The sequence below is a fragment of the Ranitomeya variabilis genome, chromosome 4, assembly GCF_051348905.1.
Source record: "Ranitomeya variabilis isolate aRanVar5 chromosome 4, aRanVar5.hap1, whole genome shotgun sequence".
Classification (NCBI taxonomy): Eukaryota; Metazoa; Chordata; class Amphibia; order Anura; family Dendrobatidae; genus Ranitomeya; species Ranitomeya variabilis.
This window is the reverse complement of record NC_135235.1, coordinates 18907526-18924830: the sequence shown is the minus strand read 5'-3', so window position 1 is coordinate 18924830 and position 17305 is coordinate 18907526. Positions and strand designations below refer to the sequence as shown.

General features: G+C 46.3%; 1 protein-coding gene across 3 annotated transcripts in view; it reads right to left on the bottom strand.

Annotated features, from left to right (window-relative positions):
• Positions 1-17305, bottom strand: part of SORCS1 (sortilin related VPS10 domain containing receptor 1) — a 702133-nt gene that overhangs the window by 250078 nt on the left and 434750 nt on the right. For all 3 annotated transcript variants that reach the window (XM_077258071.1, XM_077258072.1, XM_077258073.1), the window contains exons 4-5: positions 11927-12085; positions 11225-11298 (exon numbers count right to left, since the gene is read on the bottom strand). In XM_077258071.1, the coding sequence (XP_077114186.1) occupies positions 11225-11298; positions 11927-12085 (233 nt within the window). The remainder of the gene's footprint in view (positions 1-11224; positions 11299-11926; positions 12086-17305) is intronic.

Below are 17305 nucleotides of genomic sequence, written 5' to 3'. Positions count from 1 at the left end.
GTCAGCAGGCGGCACGGCACTTTTCAATTATTTGGCCATGGTCACACCATTCCCTACTTATTGCCTGCGCCTTCTCTTCCAAGTTACAATGTATCACCGCTTTGCCTGATAATTTGCAACAATTGCTGGAGGAGACACCAGATCATCTGATCCACCGCTTGTGCCATGAGTGTCACGGAGACTCTCCCGTCATGACTGCAACATTTTTGTGCAAATTACAAAATATCATTGTTTACTTTTGAAATACAATTCAAAATTACAGACTGATTTAACAAAAAAAAGTTTCTGCACCTGTGTCCATAAGATTACACTTCCAGGCACAGCAGTCTGTCACTTTCACCATGGAGTGTTAGTACTGTTTTACTTAATTAAGAGAACAAAAAAGTAGCTCCGATGTTAATGTCCCTATGATAACACTTCCCGATACAGTGCCATATACATTATATAATCGGATTTCTGGGTGTGAAATACTTCCAATTAAAATATAGCATTTGTCTCAATCACAGAGAAAAAAATGTGGTCAAACTAATTGCAATCAGATACGATGTCTCTAAAAAAAGAGCTAAACTGCCTGAGATCAGGAAGTGTTATCATGGGGATATTTGTACAAACTTCCTTTTCTAACTTCTATAAGGAAGGAAGATATTTTGCTGCTTCTTAGATATTCGAGGGATTGATGATGCTTTGTGGATGATATGATAAGGATGTTTTATAGATCTTGGGTTTGTTACTCATTGCTGTATGTTACATTATGTGGGACTACAAGTCTCAGAATATTTTTCCTATGTCTGTGGGCTGACAAAAACTGTCACCATTAATATTAAAGTATAAGAGTTGTGCAAATCCTTGGCAGTAGTCCCATCACCCATTTCAGCACCGTGGACAGCGCTGTCAAGAACCACAAAGGTGGCCAGAAATCCCATCTTGTTATTCATTTCTTGGGCTTTCTTATGAATGACATTAAGTGGCGCAGGAATCCTCCAGGACAGTGAAGACCCAGGACCCAGTCCTGGTAATTGCAGCAGACACACTACGCAACATGTGTCATTAATAAGACATTCGCTATTATCTCCGCTGCAGATTGTGCACTTCGCTTAGAACAAGTATCTCCCACAGAGAAAATCACGAGCAGAGAAGCGGATTTGTGTTTGATTGCGGCACTAAGTACTGGAATATTCAAATAGAACAACAGGGGGGGGGGGGCACCACAATACAATGCAAAAAATTACAAAAATCGCTTTCAAATAGAAAGTCGTTTCATTGCTGGAAAAATCATTTACTTGACCGAAGAGAAATAATTCTTTGGGTATGAGCCGCAAGACGTTTTGTGGATGAAAAGATCAGAAACTGCGTGTTTGTAAATGATTTATAATGGAAAAATCAGGAAATGTTACAAATGTGGTAGTACAGTGGTGGAGAATACAACGAAGGATGTTACTGAGATGGCTGTACAGTGGAGGTTGTTACATCAGAGGTTACTACAGTGGAGGTTGTTATAGTGGAGGTTGTTACAGCAGAGGTTACTACAGAGAAGTTTGTTACTGAGACGTTTGTATTGTGGAACTTGTTACAGAAGTGGCTATTATAGCAGAGGTCATTATAGTGCAAGTTGCTACAGCTGAGATTGTTACTGAGATGGTTGTACAGTGAAGGTTACTGCAGTGGAGGTTACTATAGAGGAGGTTGTTACAGCAGGGCTGGTACATTGGAGGTTATTACAACAAAGATTGTAACAGTGAAGGTTGTTACATTGCAAGTTGTTACAATGGAGATTACTACAGCGGAGGTTGCTACAGAGGAGGTTGTTACAGCAGGAGTTGGTACATTGGAGGTGGTTACAACAGAAGTTGTTACAGCAGAGGTTGTTACAGCGGAGGTTGTTACAGCGGAGGTTGTTACAGCAGAAGTTACTGCAGAGGAGGTTGTTACTGCAATGGTTTTACAATGAATGTTATTATAGCAGAGGTCATTATAGCGGAGATTGTTACAGCTGAGATTGCTACTGAGATGGTTGTACTGTGAAAGTTATTATCGCAGAGGTTTTTACAGCAGAGTTTGTTATAGCGGAGTTTGTTATGGTAGAGGATAATTAAGAAAATCCTTTTATTCCACTCTGCTGTCACCATTGTTTTGTGTGTCCTCTTTCGTGTGGGACTGCTGCACTTATCATTTCCTGGTCAGTCCTATGATCACGTTTTGAAGTATAGTGCAGTCTTAGCAGGGCAGTGCCTGGGAGTCTTCTTGCAATCTCAGCGGGGCAGTACCTGGGAATATAAGTGCAGTTTCAGCGGGGCAGTACCTGGGAGTCTTTGTGCAGTCTCAGTTGGGCAGTGCCTGGGAATCTTCATGCAGTCTCAGCAGGGCAGTGCCTGGGAGTCTTTGTGCAGTCTCAGTTGGGCAGTGCCTGGGAATCTTCATGCAGTCTCAGCGGGGCAGTGCCTGGGAATCTTCATGCAGTCTCAGCGGGGCAGTGCCTGGGAATCTTCATGCAGTCTCAGTTGGGCAGTGCCTGGGAATCTTCGTGCAGTCTCAGTTGGGCAGTGCCTGAGAGACTTTGTGCAGTTTCAGCAGGGCAGTGCCTGGGAGTCTTTGTGCAGTCTCAGCGGGGCAGTGCTTGGGAATCTTCGTGCAGTCTCAGCGGGGCAGTGCCTGGGAATCTTCATGCAGTCTCAGTTGGGCAGTGCCTGGGAGTCTTCGTGCAGTCTCAGCAGGGCAGTGCCTGGGAGATTTCATGCAGTCTTAGCGGGGCAGTGCCTGGGAATCTTCGTGCAGTCTCAGCGGGGCAGTGCCTGGGAGTCTTTGTGCAGTCTCAATGGGGCAGTGCCTGGGAGTCTTCGTGCAGTCTCAGCGGGGCAGTGCCTGGGAGTCTTCGTGCAGTCTCAGCGGGGCAGTGCCTGGGAGTCTTTGTGCAGTCTCAGCGGGGCAGTGCCTGGGAGTCTTCGTGCAGTCTCAGCGGGGCAGTGCCTGGGAGTCTTTGTGCAGTCTCAGCGGGGCAGTGCCTGGGAGTCTTTGTGCAGTCTCAGCGGGGCAGTGCCTGGGAGTCTTCGTGCAGTCTCAGCGGAGCAGTGCCTGGGAGTCTTCGTGCAGTCTCAGCGGGGCAGTGCCTGGGAGTCTTCATGCAGTCTCAGTTGGGAAGTGGCTGGTGAATGTGGTACAATGGAGACATCTTAGCATTTCGGTGACTCATGGAGGTGGCTCAGTGTAGCACTTTTAGTAATGCAGAGGGATAGATTTCAGTAGTGCGGAGCCTCGTGTATCAGGGCCTATTGTTGGCTAGTACAGTGCATTAGCCTTATTAAGGCAGTGCCTGGTGGTTGTAGAATCTTAGTAGGGCAGTACTTCGTGGTCTTGGCACATTTGCTCCAGCATTTAGGGTTGGTGTTTCATTTATTTTACCTTCACACTATAATGTGGATATCAGAAAAGACAATGGTCTACCAGTTTCCGAACAAACAGTGCCACTCCGGTTCCTGTGGCTGCACCTGGTATTGCAGCTCTTGCCCATTCCTGTAAAGAGCAGCTGAGTTTTTCTTATCTCATATAACCCTTTTAAAGTTTATTTTCTACTTTCTACATAATGCGGAAATCAACCTGAAGAGAGAAACCAAAACTGCCGAAGCCGCCATCATTTAGGCAGTGCCTGACACTATCTACAGAGGTAATATCCCATAAAAATAAGCGGAATGAGAACATGTTTTGCTAGGTACCTACAGCGGGATGACTGGATGAGCAGAAATACTTTAGCAAACATTATCTTGTCAAAATACAGCCATTACGTCTCTCCACTCCGCACATGATAATGGCTTTGTAATTCAATTATAGCTGCTATTTGTATTGAGGGATTTATCTTCTGCAAATATCTGCATTGGTGCGAATCTGCGACCATAAATCTTCAGCGCCGAACGAGATTATTCCGCTGAACGTTCCAGTTAGTAGCCGCACTCTTCTGTCATAATGTATACGGAGCGGCTCGGGGTAATCGAACCGTCCTACAAATGAAGGGAACTGACAGAATGGCTACAAGGCCCGAGCTCCGGGGAGCTTGCAAGTTTTAGGAGAAAAACATTTCCCACATTTGGAAAGTTTTAGAAGAGCCATTATAGGGTTGTTTCAGCAGATGAATGGCCCTACGGCGTCCCAGCACAATATTCTTAGTTGTGAGGTGTATAAGTTCATATAAGCCATAGCGGAGAGGAGGATGTGGCGGCATTATCGGGCACGATAAGAAGATGCTGAGCTGAGATGCTTAGGCAAGATCATTTAAAATCAAAGACTTACGTGATTCTATGACAACAGATCCAGAGATTCGAAACAAGCCATAAAACCAGTACTAATAATGCTGCACCAGAAGCTGAGAGGCGCTGAGGATGTGGCATCCACCGGACGCTTGGAAAAGTGCTGTGCCCACCCAACAGGTATGATATATAAGACCACCAAGGTACCTGAGAGGCGCTGAGGATGCGTCGTCCATCGGATGCTCGGCCAGGTATTGTGCACACCCAGCAGGTATCATATATAAAACCACCAAGGTACCTGAGAGGCTCTGAGGATGCGTCGTCCATCGGATGCTCGGCCAGGTATTGTGCACACCCAGCAGGTATCATATATAAAACCACCAAGGTACCTGAGAGGCTCTGAGGATGCGTCGTCCATCGGATGCTCGGCCAGGTACTGTGCACACGCAGTAGGTATCATATATAAAACCACCAAGGTACCTGAGAGGCGCTGAGGATGCGTCGTCCATCGGATGCTCGGCCAGGTACTGTGCACACGCAGTAGGTATCATATATAAGACCACCAAGGTACCTGAGAAGCGCTGAGGATGCATCGTCCATCGGATGCTCGGCCAGGTATTGTGCGCACCCAGCAGGTATCATATATAAGACCACCAAGGTACCTGAGAGGCGCTGAGGATGCGTCGTCCATCGGATGCTCGGCCAGGTATTGTGCGCACCCAACAGGTATGATACATAAGACCACCAAGGTACCTGAGAGGCGCTGAGGATGCGTCGTCCATCGGATGCTCGGCCAGGTATTGTGCACACCCAGCAGGTATCATATATAAAACCACCAAGGTACCTGAGAGGCGCTGAGGATGCGTCGTCCATCGGATGCTCGGCCAGGTACTGTGCGCACCCAACAGGTATGATATATAAGACCACCAAGGTACCTGAGAGGCACTGAGGATGCGTCGTCCATCGGATGCTCGGCCAGGTACTGTGCACACCCAGCAGGTATCATATATAAGACCACCAAGGTACCTGAGAGGCGCTGAGGATGCGTCGTCCATCGGATGCTCGGCCAGGTATTGTGCGCACCCAACAGGTATCACATATAAGACCACCAAGGTACCTGAGAGGCGCTGAGGATGCGTCGTCCATCGGATGCTCGGCCAGGTATTGTGCACACCCAGCAGGTATCATATATAAGACCACCAAGGTACCTGAGAGGCGCTGAGGATGCGTCGTCCATCGGATTCTCGGCCAGGTATTGTGCGCACCCAACAGGTATCACATATAAGACCACCAAGGTACCTGAGAGGCGCTGAGGATGCGTCGTCCATCGGATGCTCGGCCAGGTATTGTGCACACCCAGCAGGTATCATATATAAAACCACCAAGGTACCTGAGAGGCTCTGAGGATGCGTCGTCCATCGGATGCTCGGCCAGGTATTGTGCACACCCAGCAGGTATCATATATAAAACCACCAAGGTACCTGAGAGGCGCTGAGGATGCGTCGTCCATCGGATGCTCGGCCAGGTACTGTGCGCACCCAAAAAGTATGATATATAAGACCACCAAGGTACCTGAGAGGCACTGAGGATGCGTCGTCCATCGGATGCTCGGCCAGGTATTGTGCACACCCAGCAGGTATCATATATAAAACCACCAAGGTACCTGAGAGGCGCTGAGGATGCGTCGTCCATCGGATGCTCGGCCAGGTATTGTGCACACCCAGCAGGTATCATATATAAGACCACCAAGGTATCTGGAAGGCGCTGAGGATGCGTCGTCCATCGGATGCTCGGCCAGGTATTGTGCGCACCCAGCAGGTATCATATATAAGACCACCAAGGTACCTGAGAGGCGCTGAGGATGCGTCGTCCATCGGATGCTCGGCCAGGTATTGTGCGCACCCAACAGGTATCACATATAAGACCACCAAGGTACCTGAGAGGCGCTGAGGATGCGTCATCCATCGGATGCTCGGCCAGGTATTGTGCACACCCAGCAGGTATCATATATAAGACCACCAAGGTACCTGAGAGGCGCTGAGGATGCGTCGTCCATCGGATGCTTGGCCAGGTATTGTGCGCACCCAACAGGTATCACATATAAGACCACCAAGGTACCTGAGAGGCGCTGAGGATGCGTCGTCCATCGGATGCTCGGCCAGGTACTGTGCGCACCCAAAAGGTGTCATATATAAGACCACCAAGGTACCTGAGAGGCGCTGAGGATGCGTCGTCCATCGGATGCTCGGCCAGGTATTGTGCACACCCAGCAGGTATCATATATAAGACCACCAAGGTACCTGAGAGGCGCTGAGGATGGGTCCATCGGATGCTCGGCCAGGTATTGTGCACACCCAGCAGGTATCATATATAAGACCACCAAGGCATCTGTGAGGCGCTGAGGATGCGTCGTCCATCGGATGCTCGGCCAGGTATTGTGCACCCAGCAGGTATCATATATAAAACGACCAAGGTATCTGTGAGGCTCTGAGGATGCGCCGTCCATCGGATGCTCGGCCAGGTACTGTGCACCCAGCAGGTGTCATATATAAAACCACCAAGGTATCTGTGAGGCGCTGAGGATGCGTCGTCCATCGGATGCTCGGCCAGGTACTGTGCACACCCAGCAAGTATCATATATAAGACCACCAAGGTATCTGTGAGGCGCTGAGGATGCGTCGTCCATTGGATGCTCGGCCAGGTATTGTGCACACCCAGCAAGTATCATATATAAGACCACCAAGGTACCTGAGAGGCGCTGAGGATGCGGCGTCCATCGGTTGCTCGGCCAGGTATTGTGCACCCAACAGGTATCATATGTAAAACCACCAAGGTACCTGAGAGGCGCTGAGGATGCGACGTCCATCGGATGCTCGGCCAGGTATTGTGCACACCCAGCAGATATCATATATAAGACCACCAAGGTATCTGTGAGGCGCTGAGGATGCGTCGTCCATCAGATGCTCGGCCAGGTACTGTGCACACCCAGCAAGTATCATATATAAGACCACCAAGGTACCTGAGAGGCGCTGAGGATGCGGCGTCCATCGGTTGCTCGGCCAGGTATTGTGCACCCAACAGGTATCATATGTAAAACCACCAAGGTACCTGAGAGGCGCTGAGGATGCGTCGTCCATCGGATGCTCGGCCAGGTATTGTGCACACCCAGCAGATATCATATATAAGACCACCAAGGTATCTGTGAGGCGCTGAGGATGCGTCGTCCATCGGATGCTCGGCCAGGTATTGTGCACACCCAGTAGGTGTCATATATAAGACCTGCACAATATCCGAGAAGCGCTGATGTTATAGCACCAGTCAGAAGCTTGGTCAAGTACTATGCACCCCCAGCAGGTATTGCACACATTTCTTTTTCCTATTAAGAACATTGGTGTCCAATACCGGCCAGGTAGCTGAATGTCCATCAGACACTTGTCAGAACGTTTTTTGCCCAATAATTTCCAGGTAGCTGAGAGACCCTGCTGTGGCACTCATCGGGTGCATGATGGGGCAGCGTGCATGCCCAGAAGGTAGTGTGAGCAATGCCTGTTGGGTAGTTGGGAGATGCTGGTGATGTGGCCCATCAGATGTTTGACCAGGTGGTGTGCACACCCAGCAAGTTTCATGCACAATAGTTGCTGGACAGCTGAAAGGTGCTGGTGATGGGGCACCTGATGGACACTTGGGTCAGGTATCATTCATTTAACTTATGGGAGGGTGAAGTAGGAACTCATCAGTTGCTACATGTTGCAGCATGCATGTTCACCACGTATCATGCACAATACCTGCCAGCTATGAGGTAGCAAAGAGGTGCTGGAGATGTGCTGCTACTTGGATGGTTGTCCAGGTATCACGCACCTCTCCTTCTCATCAGGACAGGGCACATATGTGACACCTACTCATCATGCCCAATACCAGACAAAGCGTCAGTCAGCTGCATCTCTCAGCTCTCGAGGTAGCAATGGAAGGTGTTGGACATCCCCTTTCCGAGGCATGGCTGGTCCTGACTCCAACATCCGGGTGCTGTGGGCTGTCTTTGTTGGTAAGATTTCTTCTGAGCAGCTCTTTACCATTATCTTCCATGTTATCGCCCACAAAGCTGCTTTCTGGCCCGTGGTCATCTGTAGGCTTTCGCCAATTCCTACGTTAGTTCTCCCCGGCAGTCAATCACTATAAAAGAACCATCTAATAATTAACAACAGTCCCAAATTTGGCAGGAGGGTCATGTTTTTTCCCAACAATCCCAATGTTCTGAGCCGAGAATGTTCTTGTCTGGTCTTGTTTGTTTCTGGGGAGGGATTGAAGGGAAACACTTGACCGTTCTGATTTTACGTGACCCGCTCTATCCCTCTCAATATCTAGCTATGTGCCGTAACGAACCTCCACATATTTATCAAGAGTTTGTAAGCAGGAGAGGTGGTTGCTGACTTATTGTAAATCTTGAACAAAACTTTGGCAGAATCCAGAAGCAAGGTCTTCTCGCCTGGTACTTGTAGTCCGACCTCCTGATTTTGATCCCTTGCTCGTCTTCCGATTTGAGCTCTGCCTTATGTTATGATTTCTCGGATGCTGACCGTTCTACCAGTGATGGTTTGGTTCTTTGCTCCTTACTTTTCCTTTACTACAGACTTTTCTTGCAGTGTTCCCACCACATTCAGTGACTACTCTGTGGACCACGACTTGGGAATCCGACCAGTGAAGTCTAGACGCTTTGCCTGAGTTAAAGGTGGAAACTCATTTCTGCACTTCAACTTCCCATCTTGCAGGACTCTTAAATTCTGCCCCACCCAGTAGATCTGGAGCCAAAAAAACTAGTTACTCAAAAAGTGGTGCGAGGCCATGTAACCACCGAGATATGTCACCGGACATAACGTCATCAGAGTGCGCCTGATATTGTGCTGACCTAATGGGGTCTCAAAGTAGAGAAGCTGCAACCGTGGGATGGATGCTGGAAAGGACAGGAGTGAGCAAGGCCGTCTGACCACGGCTGAATATGTCCACCGCAGACCTGCAGCACACATCGGTGACAGGATAGCCCTCCGGTTATTACAGGAGAAGGCCAGCGCTATGAAGACAACACAACATGTCGAGGAGGACTATGCTATTAACGTGGAGCGGCCGCCATCATGACGGCTCATTTTACATTGCGGAAATTTTCTGCTACATTTCCTACAAAATGTATCACAATTTGCTCTGCATTCCAGGTGCGGAATTCTCTCAGTCAATCATGTCTGTTTTTATAAGAATATTTTTGGGGAAGGTTTGGCTAAAAAAAAATTCTGAAACATGGCTGCTAAAAAAAATACTTAGAAAACTCTTCTTAGTCATTTGTATTGTACATCCGCTTTGCTGATCACATGTTCAGACTTTTGAACATTTTTTTTCTGCTACAGGTTCTAAAAAATGCCCGGTGTTTTAAAAAAAACAAAACAAAAAAAACATGCAGGTTCTAAAAAATGACTGATGCAAAGAAAAAAAAAAATGCAGGTTACTCTGCGGACGTTTCTTCTGATAGAATCCACTCCAAACTATTTATTGACTAAAAAAAATGCTGCAAAAAAAAAAAAAAAAACAATTTAGGAACAAAAAAAAACTCTTCAAAATTCTTCCCAGCCACTTCAAGAAACAAAATACTCCCCAAAGAAAAAAAAAACATTTTCTGAAGCTGTTTCCATCTAATTACTCATCGTTTTTGACAGTCTCAAAATACTCAGTGTGAACATAACCTTTGAAAAACTTTAAAAAAAAAAAAAAAACTTCCAGAAAATGCCTGTAAAAAAATGCTCTACAAATTTACTGGAAAAACATTGAAAAAAAAAAAGTGCTCAGGAATTAGCCAAAAACACTAAAAAAATGCTTCAGGTTTATAAAACGCCAAGGATTAAAGCATTTTCTGACCATCAGAAAACGGATCCCACACATTGATATTCTCACGCCGTTCTATTTACCGTATATTGATACGATGGCGAATTTTTTAATTTTTTTTCCGACAGATCATTTACATTTCTTCCTGGAGAGAATACGCCTTTCTCTTCTCCATATTTCCATAATTACAATCTCGCCATCGAACGCGGGGGCGAAACCTTAGTTCCCTTTCTAAAACTTTCCCCATATAATAACAATGAAACGTTACATTGTATTCTTTTCTGACTACAATGTATACACATACAATGTGAATCAATAGCGCGTCAGTAATCAGCACGTTCCCATTCTGCGGCACAATGCTCACTCTCACTGGCGGCGTACATTAATTAGGGGCTGCCCACGCCGCTCGTCACTGGGGGCCACGCGTTCTAGTAAACACTGATATGAATAGTCTGCGTTTCTGGCTTTTATATTGGATTAATAATCTAAAAGCCTTTTCCAAACACTAAATGGATTCCCTGTAGTCACATAATGAGACGTAACCCTCAGGACTAGAAAACCATATGTTATGCAGGAGGAGTCTAGGGAAATTTACCCCAAATTTATTACTACCTTAGATTGGAAAATTGTCTGTGGGGCCCAGTGCAATTATTACTTGATGAATTGGGTAATTAGAACTTTACAGGGAATGTCCACCTTATAGCATCCTTTCTTTTTTTACATAATCAGATGCAGATATTTTAATGGTACAGAGCTCCAAATCTGCTGCATAAAAAATAAATGATAAAATTCATGCAGTCACCACTAGAGGGAGCTCACTGCATACAGATTTATCATTGAGTTCGATGTATAGGTTGTATGCAGAAAGCTACTGAGCTCCCCCTAGTGGCGGCTGTAGGAAGACAGTATTTCTTCTTTTGCTTTATGTCTTTTCAGTAGATTTGTAGCTAAAATTGGCACCAGAAAAAAAATAAAGCGTTGAAAATGTTAACAGGTAATTTAAAGTGACATTATCAGCAATGACTACCATTTACATCTATGAGTGTTTCCAAAACCCTCCTGGAATACAGAGACCAGGAGACCCAACCAAAGCAAAGCTAAAATTCTATGTATCAAGATCTTACCAATAAAATCGATTTGGCGCCACCGATTCACTTAGAAGCAGCCAACGTCTTCCAAACTCTGATGAGCTGTACAACTGGGGGAGAAAAAGAGGAAAAAAGTCATAATTAGCCAATTATGGCTGACAAGTCTCACCGCAGCAGAGGACGTCTCTGCTCTACGTGGCCTCAACGCTGAGAAGGGGTCCAGGACGGTCCTCCTGGACTGGAATATCCCAAAATGATGATCAGCAGATGATCACCTGGTGTCTTGCAGCTAAAACTCCCAGAGATCACATGTGATCGCTAGTGGATCCCTGCCAATAAGTGTTCAATTCTTCCACAGTGCCACCACAGGGGAAATGAAGCATTACATGATATTTTACCTCCATTAGCATTCTCACATTTGACACAGCAGCCGCTGGTAAACTTGTATGGACAGATGATCGCTGCACATCTGAGGATCTGGGCACTGAAATACTCTGTGCTGCTGTGTTCCCTGCGACTTGTACATTGTAACTATAACTCTGACTCATTCCTGTCCTGAATTACTCTGTGACTCCGGGGTCCTTACTCCTTCAGCTACTTAACCGGATCTCCCACAAGATCGAAGCGCTGCTTTCCTGAAATACTCTGTGCTTCGGCAAACTTTGACCCTTTCAATGCATAACTCTCAATGGGAAATCATCGAAGGTTTCTTGTGCTTTCAGTCTTGGACTCCATTACCTTCTGGTCTTGGCTGTAGGCTAGGATCCAGTCCTCCTGCTTGGGATGAAACAGCAGGCTCTGGATGTAGAAGTTGAGTCTGTATTTCTGATAGGTGGCCCCTTCATCCGAGCTGATCATCAGACTGCTCTCAATCTCTGGGTCAGTCAGGAGCATGATCTGCAGAAAGGAAGAAGAAGAAGATGGCGTATACAACATTGTACGTGTTTTTCAATGGTCTGATACACAATGAAAGTTTCTTAATATTTAATGTATACAGCTCCAATGCAGCTTTATGTGTTCTCCTGGCAACAGACTACGACAAACCCTACGTAGTCAAATACATGCGTCCTTCAGTCTGTCACTGGCATTCAGAGAGTTATTGTGTAGACACATAGGTCTGCATAGGAGCTGTGTACACAAAACGGAAGGAGATTTCCTAATATTTTCCATGTTTAGTTGGATTGTAAATTTTTCCACTTCTATAGTTATTTTTTTTCGAGCCAGTTCCCTCATTGTAAACCGCTGATACAATGTTTCTATCCCTTCTCCAAAGACCTAGCGACACAATAACTAATTTATAGCGACTGTTCCTAACATTAAAATTCTAATCAGAGCCGAGCGAGAATTACGGGATAATCTGGCGCTGCATTATTTATGGCATTGTGCTCCGCAGTTTGCCTTTTGTATTGTGTTAAGAATAGAAAAAGTAATAAAAGAGAATTAGCCTCTAAGTCCAATTCAGATTGCGCATATTAATGAAATCTCACCCATTTCTGCTCCGTCGGGGTAGGCGCTACTTAACTTGGCGATATTGTGCGCCGTCGCTTTAAATTTTTTGTGGTCATCGTCATTTTAACGATCGGGTGAGTTCATTGCTGCTAACGACAATGTAACCTGTCCCAAGACGCTCGCTAGAAAAGTGTGCAGCAAATAAAGGCTGGAGGGAAAGTGAGAAGCGGTGAGAAGTCAATAGCGGATATTAATGGCTGCACACAGCAGTCGCACAGGACTAATCAGGCAATTAATTATCTTATACAGGGGGCAAAGCAACCAGAAAATAAACAAATGGAACCATTCACAGCAAAATCGGGCTTGGAGAACTAAAAGTCCCAGCATGTTCCTAGAAAAGCTGGGTGACACACAAGGATGACTAATGCAATGAAAGAGTGCTGTGCTGGGGGCCCCGGACCCCTATCACTGACCCAGAAGGGGAAACATGCTCCGGGTTTCGCTGTCTTTACATCTGTAATGTCGGGGGGCGGCCATTGTACCCGTGTGTTCAAGCGCAAGAGTTTAGGTTGTGCTCATATAATCCAAAGGATCACTGTCTAATGCATATTGACAGTGGCATCTAAGGGGTTACACGGAGAGAGGTGGCACGTAGTAAATCACCCCCCTCCACTTCCTACAACCAGGGCAGTGTTATTGGGAGGGCAGAAGGGGCAATTGCCCAGAGTCTCCGCTCCCCCTCTGGGCTCCAGTGTCCACAGCATTAGGCCGGCGTCACACTTGGCATAAGACAATACGCCACGTATTATACGTCCGTACTACGGCCGTAATACGGAGAAATGTTCCCAAAATATTGATCCGTAGTCAGGGTGTGTCAGCGTATTTTGCGCATGGCATCCTCCGTATGTAATCCGTATGGCATCCGTACTGCGAGATTTTCGCGCAGGCTTGCAAAACCGACATCTAATGGATTTATGTGCTCAAATGTTCGGGAAAACATATATACAGTATATATATATATATATATATATATATATATATATATATATATATATATATGTCATTGAGACACATATATATATATTCTGTTTTTAGATTTCATTCAGCGCGATATCTGTGAACAGCTGGTAATTTAATCGCCGGCTTTTCATTTCTCCTGCACAAAGCCGACAGGATATGAGACATGATTACATACAGTAAACCATCTCATATCCCTTTTTTTTTTGCATATTCCACACTACTAATGTTAGTAGTGTGTATGTGCAAAATTTCAGCGCTGTAGCTACTAAAATAAAGGGTTAAATGGCGGAAAAAATTGGCGTGGGCTCCCGCGCAATTTTCTCCACAAGAATGGTAAAGCCAGTGACTGAGGGCAGATATTAATAGCCAGGAGAGGGTCCATGGTTATTGGCCCCCCCCGTGGCTAAAAACATCTGCCCCCAGCCACCCCAGAAAAGGCACATCTGGAAGATGCGCCTATTCTGGCACTTGGCCACTCTCTTCCCACTCCCTGTAGCGGTGGGATATGGGGTAATGAAGGGTTAATGTCACCTTGCTATTGTAAGGTGACATTAAGCCAGATTAATAATGGAGAGGCGTCAATTATGTCACCTATCCATTATTAATCCAATTGTTTGAAAGGGTTAAAACACACACACACACATTATTAAAAATTATTTTAATGAAATAAACACAGCGGTTGTTGTAATAATTTATTGCTCTCTCAATCCATTTCCAGGCCTTCGCTTGGCAAAATAATAAACACACAATATACATACCTTCTGATGTCAGATCACGTCCCACGAGGTAATCCATCTGAAGGGGTTAACTAATATTACAGGCAGAGCTGCGATAAACCACTCGCTCGTGCCTGTAATCCCCGGGTGCTGAAAGGAAAGCTGGATCTGTACTTACATTGAGTCGCGGTGATGCGCCCCTGCTGGATGTTCTCATGAACTGCAGCCTGGGAACTTTTTCCCACGCTCCAGGTCATATGAGGACATCCACCAGGGGGCGCATCACCGCGACTGAAGGAAATGTAGGTCAATGACCTACATTTCATTCATTCGCCGGGGAATTACAAGCACGAGCACACCGCTGCATTAGCAGGGCTCCTGCTTGTAAATTATTTTAACCCCTTCAGATGGATTACATCGTGGGACGTGATCGGACATCAGAAGGTATGTATCTTGTGCGTTTATTATTTTGCCAAGCGAGGGCCTGGAAATGGATTGCGAGAGCAATAAATTATTACAACAACCGCTGTGTTTATTTCATTAAAATACTTTAAAATCATGTGTGTGTGTGTTTTTTAACCATTTCAAACAATTGGATTAATAATGGATAGGTGACATAATTGACGCCTCTCCACTATTAATCCGGCTTAATGTCACCTTACAATAGCAAGGTGGCATTAACCCTTCATTACCCCATATCCCACTGCTACAGGGAGTGGGAAGAGAGTGGCCAAGTGCCAGAATAGGCGCATCTTCCAGATGTGCCTTTTCTGGGGTGGCTGGGGGCAGATGTTTTTAGCCACGGGGGGGCCAATAACCATGGACCCTCTCCTGGCTATTAATATCTGCCCTCAGTCACTGGCTTTACCATTCTGGCGGAGAAAATTGCGCGGGAGCCCACGCCAATTTTTTCCGCCATTTAACCCTTTATTTCAGCAGCTACAGCGCTGAAATTTTGCACATACACACTACTAACATTAATAGTGTGGAATATGCAAAAAAAAGGGGGATATGAGATGGTTTACTGTATGTAATCATGTCTCATATCATGTGGGGTTTGTGCAGGAGAAATGAAAAGCCGGCAATTGAATTACCGGCTTTTCAATAACACCGCTGCGTATTTCTCGCAAGTCACACTGCTGGTCCGTGTGGAATCCGTATTTTTCTCGCACCCATAGACTTTCATTGGCGATTTTTTTGCGCAATACGCTGACAAACGCAGCATGCTGCAATTTTGTACGGCCGTAGAAAGCCGTATAATACTGAACCGTAATATACGGCTGATAGGAGCAGCCCCATTGAGAATAATTGTGCCGTATGTTATGCGAGTTTTACGGACGTAGTTTCTGCGCTCTTACGTCCGTAAAACTCGCCAGTGTGACGCCGGCCTTACATTGATGATAGCTCTGCATCTAGTTCACAATGTTGAGAAACTCAAGTGACCATGATGTCACCACAGGTCTTGTACGCTGTGGGGCTTCAGAACCTTTGGTGGCATCATGATCATGTGTCCGAGATGTCACCAAAGGCCCTGTACCGTGTGGGAGTATGGAAGAACTAAAGAAAAGGTAAGTATTTGTCATGTCGGACGCTGTTCAGACCAGGTCGTCCGACAGACAGCGGTAATTCCGCTTTTGTCCACTATGCGCTCATTGGCGTTGGCTAGATTTTATCTAGCTGGTCTGGGGTTAATTTACCTGGTGCTCAGATTGGAAGCTGGGCCATGCCCACTGCCTTTAAATAGTTCTCCTGAACATTGGGCGTCGCCGATTATAGCTTCTGTCTTGTGCTTGGTTATCTCGGTCTGGAGTGGTGAGCTAGTAGTTGGAGTATCGTATCTGGTGGTGTATTTCCCTTTGTCTTATTTTCTCCTTCCCATATTTGTATTTGTTTTGCCCTTTGCATTTATAGTGTACTCCTGAGTGACTGCGGCGTGGTGCTTATTTTTCCGTTATCTTTGTCTGTGCTAACTGTGGGTATTGGAGTGTGGTCTCTTCACTGGTGGTGGGGGGTGGTTTCAGCCTAGGGTTGAAACAGGAGATTTGGCGAGGGTGGATTCCCAGACATGCACACCATCAGTGTAAACTCTGGGAGAGGGTCAGTCAGGGTTTCCCTAGTCTGAGGGAAATCGCAGGGGCCCGGGTTATTAGCTATTTCCTACCTAGGTCTCCCATGACATTATAATCGGCCAACATTATTTCCATGGATCCCATGATTTCCATAACCCGCCAGTTGGAGGCGCTGTCCCTACAGGTCACTGAGATGAGGGGGGCAGTGCAGCAACAGGGACTATCAGTATCTAATGTGCAAGCCAGAGTTACAGGTAAAATTGCTGAGCCTAAGTTTCCTTTGCCTGAAAAGTTTGCTGGGGAACGCAGTAAATTTGTTTCTTTTCATGAAGCTTGCAAACTGTATTTCCGTATGTGCCCGATCTCCTCCGGTAATGAGGCTCAGCGTGTGGGTCTGGTGTTGTCATTATTAAGCGGGGATCCCCAAGCATGGGCGTTTTCTTTGCCATCTGATTCTGCTGCATTTAACTCTGTGGAGAGTTTTTTTTCTGTTCTTGGAAACATTTACGATGATCCTGACAGAATGGCTCTAGCAGAATCTAAGATACACACTATTCGCTAGGGGGAGCGTGTTGCAGAGGATTACTGTTCTGAATTTCGTCACTGGGCGGTCAACACTCAGTGGAATGATTCCCCGCTGCGGAGTCACTTTATTCATGGAGTTTCTGTTAGGGTTAAAAAAGCCCTCCTGGTGTACAAGACTCCTGCTTCACTAGATTCCGCTATGAGTCTTGTTGTCCGCATTGATCGCCGTTTGCATCAGGGGGATCATGAGACGCCGCCTGTGGGAGAAGGTGTAGGTTCACGTGAGGTTGCTGCAGGTGAGCTCACGGAACCTATGCAAATCGCAGGGGTGTCACATG